General features: G+C 34.2%; 1 protein-coding gene across 2 annotated transcripts in view; it reads left to right on the top strand.

The window, feature by feature from the left end:
- Positions 1-17,225, top strand: part of TRAPPC13 (trafficking protein particle complex subunit 13) — a 28,221-nt gene that overhangs the window by 5,506 nt on the left and 5,490 nt on the right. The window contains exons 2-11 of one of the 2 annotated variants that reach the window (XM_021534389.3): positions 891-959; positions 1,832-1,931; positions 2,496-2,580; positions 3,813-3,940; positions 4,068-4,140; positions 7,324-7,368; positions 11,819-11,952; positions 13,073-13,271; positions 16,290-16,390; positions 17,028-17,175. In XM_021534389.3, the coding sequence (XP_021390064.1) occupies positions 891-959; positions 1,832-1,931; positions 2,496-2,580; positions 3,813-3,940; positions 4,068-4,140; positions 7,324-7,368; positions 11,819-11,952; positions 13,073-13,271; positions 16,290-16,390; positions 17,028-17,175 (1,082 nt within the window). Of the gene's footprint in view, positions 1-890; positions 960-1,831; positions 1,932-2,495; positions 2,581-3,812; positions 3,941-4,067; positions 4,141-7,323; positions 7,369-11,818; positions 11,953-13,072; positions 13,272-16,289; positions 16,391-17,024; positions 17,176-17,225 lie in introns of both variants that reach the window. The other variant, XM_021534388.3, reaches the window with a different exon arrangement.

The raw sequence follows: 17,225 nt of genomic DNA, 5'->3' as shown, positions 1-17,225 counted from the left end.
ACACCTAAGATTACAAATGCTCAATTTTGTTTCATATGAATGCCTTCATGATAAGCTATATATAAGTCTAGGGCCTCTGGTTAATTTGAAGAGGGAGAAATTACTTTAAGAAGTAACACCTTAAATCTGTCATTTATGTGAAAATAATGTAATTTTGAGTCTGAGTTAAAATGGCCTTTGAAAATACCACTTATTTGAAATAGGGTTTTTTAAATAAGAAAATCTTAAGTATTTTGATTTTGTCAGTATCAATAAAATAGCTTTGTTGTATTTTCATGATGTTTTTGTGCTAGTTTTACTGGTTTGGGTTTAAAGGTTGTGACCTAGAGAAAAAGCAGTGGTGTAAATAATGTAGACTTTCAGTCTTGTAACTCTACCATGTGTTATAGTGTTATAGGTTAAGATATAAATGCAGTTTCTAATAGACTGAAAGGGTTATCAGGTATCTAAAATGAAAGGGTTACCAGGTATGAGTCATCATGTCCCATTCTAGGGCAACAAGGATTACAGGACAGGCACTTAAGCTGGAAAAGTCTACAAACTAATGAAGTGGACACACTTCTGAAGACCACAAAGCATTTAATGCTGTAGCAGGTGTTAAAACCTCTTGCACATCATATTGAAAGCAGTAGATGAGTAGATTAGTTCACCAGGATAGAAAGCAAGAGGAAGCAATGGCATTCTTGGATCTTAGAATAGCAGGGAGGGATTTTTTTGTATTGCAAAAGGCCATGTGATCCTTTTTCAGCTGAAACCTGTTTGGTGGTTTTGGTTTGTTGAGTGGTTTTGGGTTTTTTGTAGAAGTTGAGAAATAAAATTAAAACTAGTTGTTTGATTGACCAGTGGTTGTTTTGTTGTTTGTTTTTTTTTTAATTTTTTTATTTTTGCAGTGATGAGGCTAACCAAACCTACCTTGTTCACTAATATTCCGGTGACTTGTGAAGAAAGAGATTTGCCAGGTAAGTCTTTTCTACTAACTGATTATTACGTAAGTTTTACCAAGTTTAAGCAGTGTGACCATCGAACACTTATATGTTAGAGTCATCATGACGTCCCATAGACTCTTATCTGAAACAGCAGTATACTTAAGATTTGGTAATAGCTAAAGGAAAGTACCAAGGTGCACTCCATAGCTCTTGACCTGTATCTCTGAAAGATTGGTGATGATACTCAGCAAGCACATGACCTCAAAATTTTAGCAGTTAACATACACAGTGAGATGCAGTTCTGTGAGGGAAATGTGTAAGTGGAGAAAGATTGGCATTACTATATATTTTTTTTTAATTTGGACAAAAGGCCCTGGTAGTTAGAACAAACACATGAATGTTCTGTGGAAAAACAATCTTGCAAGAATCACTGGTTTTGAGTTGCATTATGCCTGGTGTGCCATCATGAATTGGAAATCCCTGAGTTGTTTTCCAGAAATAGCTAAAGTCTTGAAGTCAAGTATAAGAGAGTCAAAGGAGAGATTCAAGAAGGAGGATTGTGTTGAAATACAAAGCAAGCAGGGTTGATTGCTTCTGTTATGTAATGTGGTTTAGATTGGTAGAATTTATCTCAAAATTCAGTATTAATCTGACGAGTGCCTTTTGGATTGTGCACTTCAGTATGTATATATTGAGTAAATTATTGGTCACAAGTGTCTTGAAGTTATAACTTAAAAGTAGGCCTATGGATATATATTTCATCCCTAAACAAGTTTATTATAAAAGAAATGTATCTAAAATAAACTACATCTTACATGAGTAAGTGATTATGGGCCTAACTTAAATGTAGACAAAACTTTGGACTTAGAAAATATTTCATTAATAGGAACTTGTTATTTTTGCAGGTAATCTATTTAACCAGCTCATGAAAGATGATCCTTCTACTGTAAAGGGGGCTGAAACTTTGATGTTAGGAGAAATGCTGACTTTGCCTCAAAATTTTGGGTAAGAATAAATGATTGTAACTGTAATATGCAAGGTTTAGGATTCATTTGGTTTAGGATTCATACTTCTCTTTCTGTTTGAATACCATTGTTCTACAACAAGATGTTCAGTCATTTAAAAATAATATGTGGGTTGATTTATAAATATATATGTGTATGCTGCCTGATGTTTCTTGTCTGATAGCCTGACTGAACCTAGTAAGGATTGAAAGTTGAAAGAGATTTGCAGCTGTAGGTGAATTTCTAAGCTAATGCACTACTGTAAACTACATTACACTAACAAAGTTTACTGCCATGATTTTTGTGGGTACTGAAAGCCATCTTCTTATTTGTGTCAGACTTTTAGCTAGAAAAAAATCTGATTGTTTGTTCTCTTTTGAAACTGTTTATCATGGAAGGATGACTTCAGAAGTATGGGTGTGCAAATGCCAGTTTTCTTCTAGGGTTTTATCTGGCAAATGTGTATGTGTGTGAACTTAAAAATGTTTCAGTGAAATGCTCTGGTTTTTAATAACTGTTACTAATTGTTTTTTTCTTTTTTCTTTTTTTTTTCCCTGAAATACAGAAATATATTTCTGGGAGAGACATTTTCCAGTTATATTAGTGTGCACAATGATAGCAATCAAGTTGTCAAGGACATACTGGTGAAGGTATGTGAAGAAAAATCCACTTATAAAATATTAATAAAAAAATAAAACACAATTATTATATTTTCTGACAATATATTGTATGTTTAAGGCTAATATGTAGACTTTAGGAAATATATGTCACTTTTTCCAATCCAGAAAATATACCTGGAAATTGGAAAGAGTGAGTCATAAAAATAGCAATTATTAGAGAATTCTTCAAAGATTAAAATGAAAAACTAGGATTGTGTCAAAAAATTACAGAATCATAGAGTTTATGTTGGAAAAGACCTCTGAAGTCACCGAGTGGAACTGTTAACCCAACACTGCCGAATCCACTGCTAAACTCTATCCCTAAGTTCGGCATCTGCAAAGTCTCCTGCAGGGATGGTGGCTCAACCACTTCCCTAGGCGGCCTGTTCAGTACTTGACAACCCTTTTGGTGAAGAAATTGTTCCTGCTATCCAATCTAAACCTCCGCTGGTGCAACTTGACACTGTTTCCTCTTGCTCCAATTGTTTGTTACTTCTGAGAAGAGATCAGCTCACACCTGGCTATAGCCTTCTTTCATGTAGTTGCAGAGAGCAGTAAAGTCCCTCTCCTGAGTCTTTTTCTCCTGGCCAAACACCCCCACCTCCATTGATCTTCTTTGGACATGCACCCTTCTATTTGAAACTTCTCTGAAGAATTGGTGTAGCAAAACTTCCACAGCTAAAAAATGGAGTTACATTCACTTACCTTCACTTTCAATGAGATGAGTATACACTGATCTCAATATTGTATTAATTGTTTTCTAGAGAATTGGGGTTTTTTGTTCTCTGAACAAATAAAACAGTAAAAATTTCAGAAGTCATTGTGGAACTCAATGTAAAAAAGTAAATAGAAATTTTGTAAGCTGTATGGTAAAGAACTGGACTATTTATGTCTTTTACAACTTGTCTTTAGCTTTGTGTATCTCATAATGTATGTCACAGAAGGTACCTGAGTCAAGAATATCACAGAATATTCTGAGTTGGAAGAGACCCACAAGGATGAGTAAGTCCAGCTGTTAAGCCAGTAGCCCACACAAGGATCAAACCCACAGTCTTGGTGTTGTGAGCCCATGTTCTGACCAACTGAGCTCTTACAATATGTGTGAAAGCATATAGGGTACAAAATGCTCAGTAAGACCTAGTACTTTATAACATAAGTTACTTTCCTTTAACATAAGTTAAATAGCTGTAGTTCTAACTGATGCTTTGTTTTTCCATACCCAGGCTGATCTTCAGACAAGTTCTCAGCGTTTGAATCTTTCAGCTTCTAGTGCTGCAGTGGCAGAACTTAAACCTGACTGTTGCATTGATGATGTGATCCATCATGAAGTAAAGGAGATAGGAACACACATGTAAAATTTTATCCTTTTCTATTATTAAATGAGCTTAAATGAAATGGAGTACATGCATGCTATTCTGCTTTTGATATAGCACAAGATTTAAATTAACACAGATATTTTTTAAATTTGTTTTTTTCAGCTTAGTTTGTGCAGTAAGTTATACTACACAGACTGGAGAGAAGATGTACTTCAGAAAGTTCTTCAAATTTCAGGTATTTTGTGAAGTATTTACTTTTAATAAGTGTGTGAGTCTGGAAAACGCATTTTAAAGCATTTGATACTTCATAAGCACTTTTAGGTACCAAAAATCCATTCCCTTTTAAAAGTGAACCATTAAGAGACACTGCTTCAAACTTCACATAAACTGGTGTTTTCCAATACAGATCTAATAAATATTACAGCTAATAATTTTTACTAATTTATTGAGAAAAAAATATGTTCTTAAAAAGCCCCTTTTTATAGCAGTCAGCTCTATGACTATTTTAAGTATGGGACATTCTGGATTTGATACATCCAGCCATTGAGCTCGTATTGTAAAATTCTGATTTTTCATTTGGTGTGTGTAACCTTCTTAAACTGGAATTAAATAGTTTGGTTTCTAGAGGAATTTAAGTAAAGAAGTCTATTGTATTATATCTAATACTGACAGAAGTAATTGACAGAATTTAAACATTTTTTTCCATGACACAAATTTCAAGACTTGTGATAAGAATGACTGAGGAAAGCAAGAAACTAATTTGTGGGCTGGTTCTGGCAAGAAAAAATCTGTTTGATATGTATTTCATGGATGTTTAATTTTTTAAAGAAATATATTGAGACTTGGATATTGGTGGACTAATCTTCATGGAATGGAGGATTGCATGACATGCTTTCCTGAATACATTTTTAGATACGCTGACAGAGCATCTGGTAATACCAGGAACATTATATAGTTTCATCCTAAAGCTGTTTTAGAGGAGGTTTGGGTTGGATACTAGGAGAAGGTTCTTCACCCAGAGGGTTGTGGGACACCAGAACAGTCTCCCTCGGGAAGTGGTCACAGTGCAAAGCCTGACAAAGTTTTCATAAAGCATTTGGACAACTGGTGTCAGGCACATATTCCTGAGGTTGCACTTGATGTCCTTGTGGTTATCTTCCTACTTAGGATATTCTGTGATACTATGGGGTGATTGCAATTTGCTATTTTCTAGTATTCTATCTAGATACTTCAGAAAAAAAATAATTTCAGTCTTTAGAAGGTTAAATTGCCATGCATTAGATAGAAAATTTGAGTGCTATTAGTTGTTGTGGATTACCAAAGTATTGGTTAGTCAAAGATGTTTCCTAACAATTGTAGGGAAAATGGTTCCATATAAATTTTTGCATTGCCCTCCCTCTGAAACTAGCATCTCTGTAGAGTTTCTTCATCTTTACTGAAGTTAATTTTCATCTTTGTGTGTTTTGTCATGCTTTCCTTATGACAATGCTTCCCTTTCCATTTCTCCATTCTTTTCCTCTGTTCAGTGTTCTGTTTCTCTGTCCCCTCTATGCTTTCTGTGATTGCTTACATAAGCATGTGCAAGCTTCAGATCTCATATTTTCTCTGTTCACTGATGTTCTTTTTGTCAGAACTTTGTACAAGATTGTCTCCTTTAGATTTTGTATGCAGACTTATCTGTGCAGTTTTTTGGGGGTTCTGCATGCATGTGTAATTCCCATGTTTCTTAACTGAAGCCAGCACAGGCAACTAAATTGTCAAAACAGTTGAAGCCAGTTGTCAAATATGAAGCCCTTCACTCAAAGTATGAAGCATAAGTATACATACACTTGCTTATATTTCTATAAATACTCTCTGATTCATTATGAGAAAAACGTTGCACTGAGAATTTTTTTGGCTGTTAGTTTTTAAATTTGACATGGAGACACCAGTAGGAAACTTGAGAATGAACAAAAAGGAGTGTTACAGAAAACTGAACTATGTCTTTACAGTGAAAATTCATGGCTGCTAGTGATTGAGATGTCACTAGCTACATTTTATAATAAAAAATACTCTTTTACAGATTGTCAGATTTTTAGTTACATTTTCTAGTATCTTTTAAGTTGAACTGGTGTTGGTTTGAATCAGCTTCTTTTTTAAACCAATATATGTAGTTTTATACTAATTGTTAATGTCCCTTTGTTCCAGAGCTTTCTCTGAGTAATTAACAGCATTATGTTTTCATGGAGAAGGAATGATTCTTTCTAGGATTGGGTGGTTTTGAGCCTCCCAATAATTTTTTGTATTTTATTGGAATGCCAGTTGAAATTTACTGCAATAAATGGAAAGACTGTTTATCAGAAGAGAGAAAAAATTCAGCATGTTGGAAAATTTATAAGAAGCTCACTGAAGAAAAATATTTGCTAGAAGAAATTGTCTCTCAACAGAGACCTAAATTAAAATTTTTTATTCAATTTTTTTTACTAGAGGAAGGTAGTTATGAATACTTGAAAGATTTGAACTTTATGCATTTAAAATTATAAAATCTCTGTGAAGACAACTTTTTGATCTTGAATTCTTCAGTGCTAAAAAATTTGCTGACAACCTGGAACATTAGAGGTCTCTCAGGATGCACTGCACTTACATGCAAACAAAAATAGTTTCCCTTTGTAATGGGAAATAAGTGTCTTCAGAAACAGAATTTAAATTTGGTTTCTTACAAGTATGATAGTAGATTATTTCTTTCAGTTACATTGCTTTATTTATGCTTCATATTTGAATGTGTGAACTGCAGTAGCTTTATGCACAAAATTCAAGCCTTAAGAACCAACACTTTATAATCATATTTTATATAATTGAGTTTTCATATTTTGCTGACTGGATCTCATAAGATGAATATGATTTATTATTTTATGTATTATGATTTTCTTTAATTTCTTGGAAGTTGCATTTTCAAGAAGGAAGCGAAGGTTAGGAAAGCTAAACAAATGGATAGTTCTCTGCTTCGTTTATGTTTAGAGAAGACCTCAGTAACTTTTGTTACAAAACTCTGAAGGACTTGTAAATGTTAGATAGTTCTTGCATACAATTGAAAGAAAATGCAGGACCCAGGATGGATATAGCATTCTTTTAAACACACAGATCTACTTAGAGCATTGAATTTGGGCAGTTTTGTAAGAGGCCAGTCCTTAGGTGGAGAATTATTTATTTTCAGTATGAGGAGACTTCTTAGTAGGAAAGCAGTCAAGTGTGCACAAGTAAGAAGCAGCTAGGATATACTCTTGAGTTGATTGTCATGTATTCTATCATGCACCTGCTATATATAAGATCAAAAGAAAAATAACACTTTTTAGTAAAAGAGACTAGTACTTCAAAACAGTCTATGCAAAACTGTCTGAAAAACCAATCATCAATCTGTCTTTTTTTCCATTTCATTCAGGTTCTTAAACCACTAGATGTGAAAACCAAATTCTACAATGCAGAGGTAAGAACTGTGTGTATTCAGGTTTAGGCATACTGGGTTTGTTACTTAGGTTAAATTGAAAGTGCTTTCTAAGTACACCTTTCTGAGAAAAGTGATCTGTTCTAATGGAAAAACAGTGTTAGATATATATCATATAGTTTAAAAATAGATAGGCTTTTGATGAAGGGTGAAAGACGCCAGGACCTTAATTTAATTGACTAACAATTTTGCATATATTCCAGTTTCTCATGGACTCAGATACTTTCAGTTATTGCTTAGGCTGATAGAGTACTTACTGTAAGGGAGATTAATTGTTCATAAAGGAGACGACAATTTATCAGTGAGTAAAACTTAAATTTAGATTTTTCCCTATGTTACTATGACCTTTGAGTCCAGTAATTTAAGTTTTAGGCTTGTGACAGTTACACACAGTGCTTCTAAACTAAATGACCTTTTATGTATGTTTTGCATATTTATTTGGACATACATACATGTCTGCCTTTGTCTGTTTATGGGAAGACTTTGGTATGTATCTTTTGGCCACAGGCTTCAAACCATGCATTGACCAGGTGTGAGGTACCTGAGCAGGACTGTAGCATAAACACATAGCACTGACTGAGCCCTTTATAGAGCTGCTATTATCTGTAAGTGGGAATGCCTGAAAATGTTTTCTGCTGTGATTTAAGAACAAATTCTAAGAAATTAGGTCATTTCTCTGGGAGCAAAATATATTTCTTATTTAGTGTGTGGATTATATTATTGTTTCAGCTGTAAAGTATGTAGTAGGGAAAAGGGACAGATATCTGAAATGATGCTGTCTCTTTATACTTCATGTGTAAAGTTTGTGATGAAGCACCTCTCTAAGGTAATTCTGGGCAAATGTTTTACATACTTTTTTTTGTTGTTGTTTTCATAGTAGTTATACTGACCAGTCTTGTTAATGGTCTTATTCAATTAGCTACCAATTCTTCATGGTAAAAATCTATGAGAAGCTTTGGTGTTTGATCTAGTACATGTGGGTTTGGGTTTTGGGGTTATTTTTGTGCTTTTTCTTTTCCACTGTAGAGTTTTTAAGAGGCTCTTTGATGCCCTTTGTTCTTCCTGCTCATGAATTTATGCAGCTCCCCTTACCATCATACCCATTCAATTTATTGAAAAAAATAATTAAAAATATTTTGGATGCTTTTAAGTGAGCAATTTCCATTTGCCTATCAAACTGGTATAGTAGCACTCCTGTCTAATTTCTGAAAGTATATAAAGTATTGCTATGTCTTGTGACCATAGAATTCAATTAACTTCTAAAAACCTAGAAATAAGTCTATGGTTAGCTGTTGCGTGTGAAAGCATGAAGAAATTCATCCTGTTATCCTTGAGAGCAGGGGAGAAAAAAATGGTATGTGTCAGTTACTAATTAACTAAAGATCTCTAAAGGTTGACTAACCAGTTAAACTGTTAAATCATTAAGATTATGAATGTGATGCTGTCTATTCATAATGGCTGTTACTAAAATTAGTTTCTATTAATATTCTAATGATAATCCATAATTTAATTTCTTCGAAGTCAAGGAATGACGCTGAACATTAATCTTCTTGCTTATTGCTTATATTGCAGTAGCACCCAAATGGAGTTGATCACTGAAATTTATGCATAGAACACATGCCCTGTTGCCCTAACCTGCTGCAATCCTGGGTTTGAATTACTCTCTCACTGACTTTAATGTGCCTTGAAAAAAGGCTCTGTAAAAGGTTCTGTTCCTGCAAGCATGCACAGGGAGGTAGACAACAAAGTTTGCAATTGAATTTGGGTCTTTGGATTGATGATATTATAAGAAGAGTTTTTGCTATTATGCCAAATTTTGTTCTAACTTGCAACATAGTAGCTTTGCTAGGACACATTACCACATTATTTTTGAGACATTATATATGAGGATACTTAAAATTATCTATAAGGTGACAAGGACCGTTTCTCCATTTCATGTGCAACCCATTGCATGGACTGAAATTCAGGACAAACTTTAAACTTACTCAAAAGCTAACTCTCTTTTTTTTTGAGTCAGTTTATTCTACCATATCTTGTCTGTGACCTGTGTGCCTTCAGCTCTACTTTGGGTTGGTTCTGAAGCAAAGCTAGTAAATCTTGTAACCATACTAGCTATAAGTTGTTCGAAATGTAGTTGTCATCTTTCGTTTGCATCCATTTTTATTTTTTTCTGTCTTACTAATGCTGTCTTGTTTAAATGGTGCAAAAAATGCAGAAATGCATTTTGTTTGGAAGTTAGCCTCCTTTTTCTTTAACATTTAACCCTAATTTCTCTAATGTGTTCTTTTTTTTATTTTCCCATTAGAGTGACCTCAGTTCTGTGGTAATTTTTATTTATTTTTTTATAAATATGTATGCTTTTTTAATTGCTTAACTGTCTATGTGCTTGTTACGACATTCTTTACAAACATAATGGAAAAGCAATGTTTGTTCTGCATATCATAAACGGACATGTTCTCATCTTTATATGTGTAGCTAATCATTTAAATGGTTAGCTCTTTCTTTAATACCCATTGTTGAAACTGGAACTTGGTATCTACAGATTCTTATGGGGGTCCTCCTATAAAATACCTCAACAAAATTTTATTAGATCTATTATTTGAAAAGAGAAGTTAATTTCCTTCTAAAATTTTTCTGCTTTTGACCCATGGAAATGTAGGTTTCAGTACAGCACTGCTTGTGTGAGCTGTGACAGAACTTTTCATATCTGGTTGGTGGAGACAGTGGGTTTGAGGAGAGAGCAGCAGTTGGATGTTTTTCCTTTCTCTGGCTAGCTGGAACTGCACTTCACAATTTTAACTGCATGTAACAATTGATTGAGTTACTATGCTACTTCTGCAGTCTGATTTCACTTTAAGGCGTGCCTTGTACTAAAATAAACTGCATATTTGACAAGTTTGGGTTTTTTTAATATGTAATACTAAAACAAATTAGGAATAACACAAAACTAACTTGCTTTTTCATTATGCTGCTTGTTTTTTCTTTTCCCTTTCAAATTAGCTTTTTAAAACTTCTGCCTATGGTTGCTGTTTTGAAAACTACTAAAATTTGGGTAAATAGAAACTTTGAGCAATGGATTTATGGGATATAAATTGTATCAATTCAAGTGGCAGTCAGGCAGTAGTAGTAATGATTACTGAGAGCCATGTTTTATTTGGGATTATTACCAGTTCCTGCAAGCATGAAGTGTCTCTGTAACCTGTTGAGGTTGCACAGTTTTCATTACTATATATAGATGCTGCTTTGTATTTAATGTGTTTATAAGGCAATACAAAAAGACAACACAACCATTCTGTATTTCTCCTTCTAACACATTTTTTTGAGACTATACATATTTTGGTGGTTTTGTCCCACTTTTATTTTGTATAAAATACAATTTTATTTTTATTTGTATAAAGAATCATTTATTTACACTGACCAAAAAGAAACCATAAGTTTTGTTCCACCTTCCCCACCAAAGTACTTTCTTAAAATTTATCATAACAAAATACTCAAACTGCTTCAATCTGAATCTGTAGAATAGACTATTTCAGTTGGAAGGGACCTACAAGAATCACTTAATCCAATGGCCTGAATCAGTGACTATTGTAACTACAAATTTGGTATGCCCCTTCTTTTAACTTTCACTTCTTTAATTGTGGTTTTCATTTTTCTGGGGACTCATCTCTAATAGACTGAGTCTTCCACTATTATTCTATTCTGAGATCTTTAGACATGCAAAGTGATTTCACTGCTCTGCAATTCCACAAAAGAAGTGAGGCAAATACTTCTCTAGTTCCACAGTTTTTCATCTTTTGAAGTTTAACAGTCTGTAGCTTTCATTTTTGTACTAGAATTGATCATTTGATACCACCTTGAGGCATTAGCTTCAGATGTTCTGAAGGCAGAGCACCAGTTAAATTGTTGGATGTATACAATATAGGTAACCTTTGGCATGATGCAGCTGAGTGAGAGAACGGGCTGGATTTTGCATTTTAGCTAGAATGCGACTATTTAATAATAAAAGCTCAGAGCATATACCTGAACCATTTTACTTCAGTTAAAGAAAAACACACCCATTTACTTTAATTTTTTTATACAGCTTGACACACTAGTGATTTGGCTTGACATGTTCTTATGCACTGCAATTCCTTACTATTTATTCCATTTTATAAATAATTTGGATAAAACTTGAGTTGCTATTAAGTTGATTAAAGTCTTGGGAAGTGGAAGAACACAGTAAAATTATCCCACATCCATTGTTTGGCAAGATATCTGTTGACTAACACTTTTGCTCCTGTTGTTACTGGGGTTAAGGTTTTTTCTTGCATTAATTAATTTGATTTGCAGGCATGAACTAAACATGTGTGACTTTTTTTAAGAATAGGACTGCCTACTCTTTTTAATAACACTAATCATATCTTCATGAACTTGAACTTTTGATTTTTTTCAGACAGATGAAGTGTTTCTGGAAGCTCAAATTCAGAATATCACTACCTCTCCAATGTTTATGGAGAAGGTTTCTTTAGAGCCGTCTATGATGTACAATGTTGCAGAACTGAACACAGTTGCCACAGCAGGGGAAAGGTATGTTTACATTCAGGATATCTGACTTTGAAATGCTTCATATTAATATTTCAAGAGATAGAAGTATTAGTTGTTTATATCTAAAGGGAGGACTGTTTGTTTTTGCTTGAGTAAAAAGATCAAAATCCTATTCTATGTTCAACTGGAAAACTTGTTACAGTTTTCTTTCCGTAATTCTACCTAATAGAGAACTATCCAGCCTAATCCTTAAATAATTTGTAACAATAATGACATGATAACATGAAAACATACTATTATTTCAGTATCTCCTATATAAAATTTAACCCAGTTCTGGTTTTGACCTGACCTCTGTGTATATACTTAGCCTTACAGAAGTCATCTGACTAATCCTTGCTTCTTACCAGTACACTGCTGACTGTTTTCAGTTGCTCTAATCATGATATACTAAGACACCAGTCAAGGTGGATCAGTGGTACACCCACATGGAGTCATAGAATATAAAGTTTTTTCATGTTGACATAAAATAAATTTAATTTAGTTACACACCTAATACCTGACTACATAATAACTGACTACAGTGGATACAAGATCTTGTGACATTAACCTTTTTTTTTAACAGAAGCTGTTTGTGCTTTGCAGTTGCTTGGGTTTTTGGAGGTGATGGTTGAGTGCTTCAGCAGTAGGGGCTGAAGTGAAAATTCTGTCTTCTCCTTGCCTGTTGAAGGAGTCACCTGCAGCATAATGAAGCTTTGTTTTACCAAATGTTTGCATCCACTGTAATGGTTTTTCTTCTGAATAGGAATCTTAGTTTCATGACATTGAGATTGACTGTGAGGGAAAACAAATAGCAGAAAAAAAATTACCAGCATTTTTGTTTAAATGTTAAGATGCCAGATAATTAATTATAATGTAGCAGAGGGAATTTCTATGTTATTTCTGAGAAGAACAGGTTCTTTTATTTCTCCATGGTCTTGGGTGCTACATAAATTTTAGAGATCTTTTCTGTTGTGAAAACAAAAAAGAATATTCTATGTGTTTTACCATTATCAAACTATGCATACACATACAATAAGACTTGTGGGGGATGGAGGAAAAAAATTGGGTTCTTAATCTTCAGAACAGCTGTTTAAATTAAGACCTAATGTTTTTGTCCTTTCAGTGAGTCTACTTTTGGCGCAAGGACTTACTTACAACCTATGGATACACGTCAATACTTATACTGTCTAAAACCAAAGCAAGAATTTGCAGAGAAAGCTGGAGTAATAAAAGGTGTAACAGTGATTGGTAAATTAGACATTGTATGGAAAACTAATCTGGGTGAACGCGGAAGGCTGCAAACTAGCCAGCTCCAAAGAATGGTAAGTTTAACATAAGTATTAATTTCAGTATTTAACTAAAAATTAATTTTAAATTTAATTTTAAATTAATTAATTTTAAAAATTTAAATTTTAAATTAAGTATTAATTTAACTTGGCATTCATTTTTAAGGAAACTCAATCAACTATTTTTATTATGACTTGGAAAAGTGCAAGCTGTTTACTTTCTGAGCCTCATTTTTTTATTCACACCTTTCTGTATGTATTAGAGAGTTATTTCATATATTTCTTCAGTGAAGTGTGGGTAATTTAATGGAATGAACACTTTAATTGTCAGAATCCAGTAACCAGTGTTGCAAAATACATTTGTTAGAGCAAAATTAACTGCTTGGATAGCATTTGGCAGCAAACTGACAAAATAACCTCTTTAAATGTGCCAACTCTCAATATGGAAGTTGCTCCCAAGTTCATACAGACATTTTAGCTTGGAGGAACATTTTTTTATGCACAATGTTATTTATCTTTCATGTCCACAGTTTTTATTGAGTCTGTCCTATTTTAGTTGACTTATAAATTGTTCTTGAATTTTGAGTTGTCAGCCATATAATGCCTAAACCTGATTTGCATCTTCTCACTTGAGGATGGTGAGAGAGATGCAGAAGCGTAGTTAAAACTTTGACAGTTGAATCTCAGTCTAAGTTTACAGAGCTTATAATTGGGTCTGTGTCTTTGCCCAGTCTCCAACTGCTAGAACATTGAGCAGTTCTGTGGGTAAGTCACACTGACTTGGAACTAGGCAAACAAACTTAGATCCTGGAAATTCACAAGAAAGTTACTGAAAAGTTCCTAAGTCACTGAAATTTGTCTTGATTTTTAATTGAGGTGTTTAGCATAAACCCATGAAATTAGAAACTGCCCTTTTCCTAAACATAGTTACTGCTGTTACTTTGAAACTTGCTGCTTATTTTTAACAATAAACTCTTTCATTTTCAATTGACCTTTTCACTCATTTCTTTTCCCTCCCTAAATCAATATTGTCTCACTCTGCATCTCTTTTATTTGAACCTTTGAGAATTGCATGTGAAGCACACGCTTCAACACTCCAGGATTAGTTTTGATCATGCCTTGTGGTTTTATGCCTTGTGATTAACAGAAAAACACTATTTTGGGTATTTTGAGCAACATCTGTCTTTAGAAAAGCAGCAGGTAGTTGTTTTTTTTTTCCCCTTCCGAGTTGCAGTGTAACTCCCTCTTTTCTCCCATCATTTTTTAAGTGCTATCACATTATTTAATTTCTAGACCTCACCCTTAATAATTTTCCTCTTAATCCATTTGCCAGCACTGTAACCATTGTTTCCCACCCAGGCCCAGAATTTTACCTCTACTATTACCTATTTATCTAAGTGTCATGGATGGAAATGGGAGGAAAACTTAGAGAAGTGACCTAGTGACAGGTCAGATCAGAAATGCACCTTTAGAACAAGTATCCATATACCATAATTTGTGGATTTGGTTGGTTTTCTGGGAGTGTTTTGTTTGTTTGTTTGTTTTTAATGTGGCTTGGTCTTGGAATTCACAAGTACAGTCTCTTTGGGGGACAATGAACCAGGCAGGTGTTCACAATATGCTGGAGGATGTTCAACATGCTCACAGGCATTCAGTACAGGATCACACTAGAACCAGTCCAAAGTCAGAGAACATGATTCTTTAGTAGCACAAGCACAAAATTGTCTACTTGATTCCATAATCTGAGCAATTATCTCAGTTCTGGATAAAACCTATGTTACTCCTCTTACTGTCACTTCATGGCCTTTGCCTCTAACCGTCAGTTTCTGGAGGTATCTCATTTTTGAGTTCAAACAGATATTATAAGGTATAGGTCTCATCTACTCTGATTCTGTTTAGATTTGGTCAGTTAATGCTAAGTTTATTCTCTAAAATACTGCTTTTATTGCAGGTTTGTGTTTGTTGTTTTTTTTGTTAATGTATCTCTGGAAAAAGAAGAACCTAATGTTAATGGAAACTAAACACTGTTGTTTAGTGTAATGTGTTTAATTTTTCCAGTCAATTCCTCCATGTCACCTAATACAGTTGAATATATTTGCATTTTTCCAGTGCCAAATAATTACTTACCTTTCATGCAAGGTCCCAAATGCATATTGCTTGACTAATCTAAGTCCCCATTGGTTTGACATTCCTTTGCTTACTCTAATGTCCAGTTTAATATGCTTTCTCAAATGTCATCTGTCATTGGTCTGTAGCAAACTTATGTGACTAAAACCTGTTCCCAGCCTGTCAGTCACTGACATTCTGGAACACTTTGGAAATATCTTTCAATCACACTGTAAATATAACTTTCACTACAACATCTTTTTATTAGCAGAATTTAAAAATGTACAATAACTAAGCTTTGGAAGGCAGGACAAATTTCCCCCTATTTTTCTCTCATGATCTATCATTTGTGGGAATTGAAAATCTAAACATGCTTTTTGATCTGCAGGTGACTATTCTGACTCAGCCCTGGTTTGTACTAAGTTTATTTACTATAGGCTTATTAGTAGACCATGAGATGTGTTTGTCTCTTGGATAACTGACAAGTATTCATATCATGTGACTTTCTGACTGATGACAATTATTTTAGCAGAGGCACAGAAGACTGAAATGGCGGTTTCTCTTGCTTCTTAGGATGTGGAATAGTGGTGGGTTTATGCAGGGAAGTGTTACTGGCGGGGTCCACACAGATCTGTTATCTGCCTAGCACTGGCCTTAGATTAAAGCTAGTATTTTCAGGAACTGTATATGGCTATTCAAACTTTAAAGATTTACACTCTCTTGAAAATGTAGTAATAAAGATCATCCTTATCTGATGAATTGTTAAACCCATGAAGAAGTGTTCATCAGTTGGAGAGCTGCTGTGATTTCCATACTAATCAAAGGCACAGTCAATCTTTTCTTCAGATTTCTCTTTATTCCACACTTCTTCCAGGAAATGAAAACTTCAGTAAAAACTTCAATTTCCCTGTCCAGCATCTGAGAATATACATTCTTGTTCCTTCCCAGGCTCCTGGTTACGGTGATGTAAGGCTTTCATTGGAGACAATACCAGATACTGTAAATTTGGAAGAACCTTTTGACATTACATGTAAAATAACAAATTGCAGGTAACAATGTCACGTGATTCTCCTACTTTTTTCTGAGTGGGTGAGTGGGGTGGCTGGTTTTGTTTTCTGTTTCTGTACTTCTTACTGAAACTACTTACACCTAGTCTTGTGGTCACACAAAACTACTTGAAAGACAGAGACTAAAAAAAAACTCCAACTAAAAAACTTATATCACGATCTGGTAATGCAGTACTGAACTAGGAGATAGCCACAATTGTGTAAAGAAATTCCATTAATCTGTCTGCAATATTATTTATGATTGTACCTCATACTTAAATCACAACTCATTTTGGGGTTGCAAGACTGACATTTAAATGAAGAAATTCTATATAGAAGTTGAGCCCAGAGACTAAAGCATGTATCTGGCCTGTAGATACTTCTCATGAAAACCTTGTAGTCCATCCAAGTATTATGTTATCCAGTATTGCTAAACCCATGACAGGATGCTTGTGTCAAAGAGAGCTGTCTGCAGCTGAATTATTGTGCATCACAGTAAATACTGCTTGCCATCTTACAATTATTTATGAATCTTGATTAATAGTAACCTGAATAATAATCAAGCTTTTAGATGTCTGCAGTCTTTGAATGCTTAAGAAAGCCCACAGGTTTATTCTTGTTTTTTGATTTCCTCTAGCAGTGAAAGGACTATGGATCTGGTTTTAGAAATGTGCAATACTAATTCCATCCACTGGTGTGGAGTTTCAGGAAGGCAACTTGGAAAACTGTACCCAAGTTCATCCCTCCATCTTGCACTGACATTGTTGTCTTCAGTGCAGGGATTGCAGGTAAGTTATTAGCACAGTTTTGTTGTAAAATAGCTGTTGTAAAAAATCTT

The sequence above is a fragment of the Lonchura striata genome, chromosome Z (genome assembly GCF_046129695.1).
Source record: "Lonchura striata isolate bLonStr1 chromosome Z, bLonStr1.mat, whole genome shotgun sequence".
Taxonomy (NCBI): Eukaryota; Metazoa; Chordata; class Aves; order Passeriformes; family Estrildidae; genus Lonchura; species Lonchura striata.
This window is presented reverse-complemented; position numbering and strand designations above follow the sequence as displayed.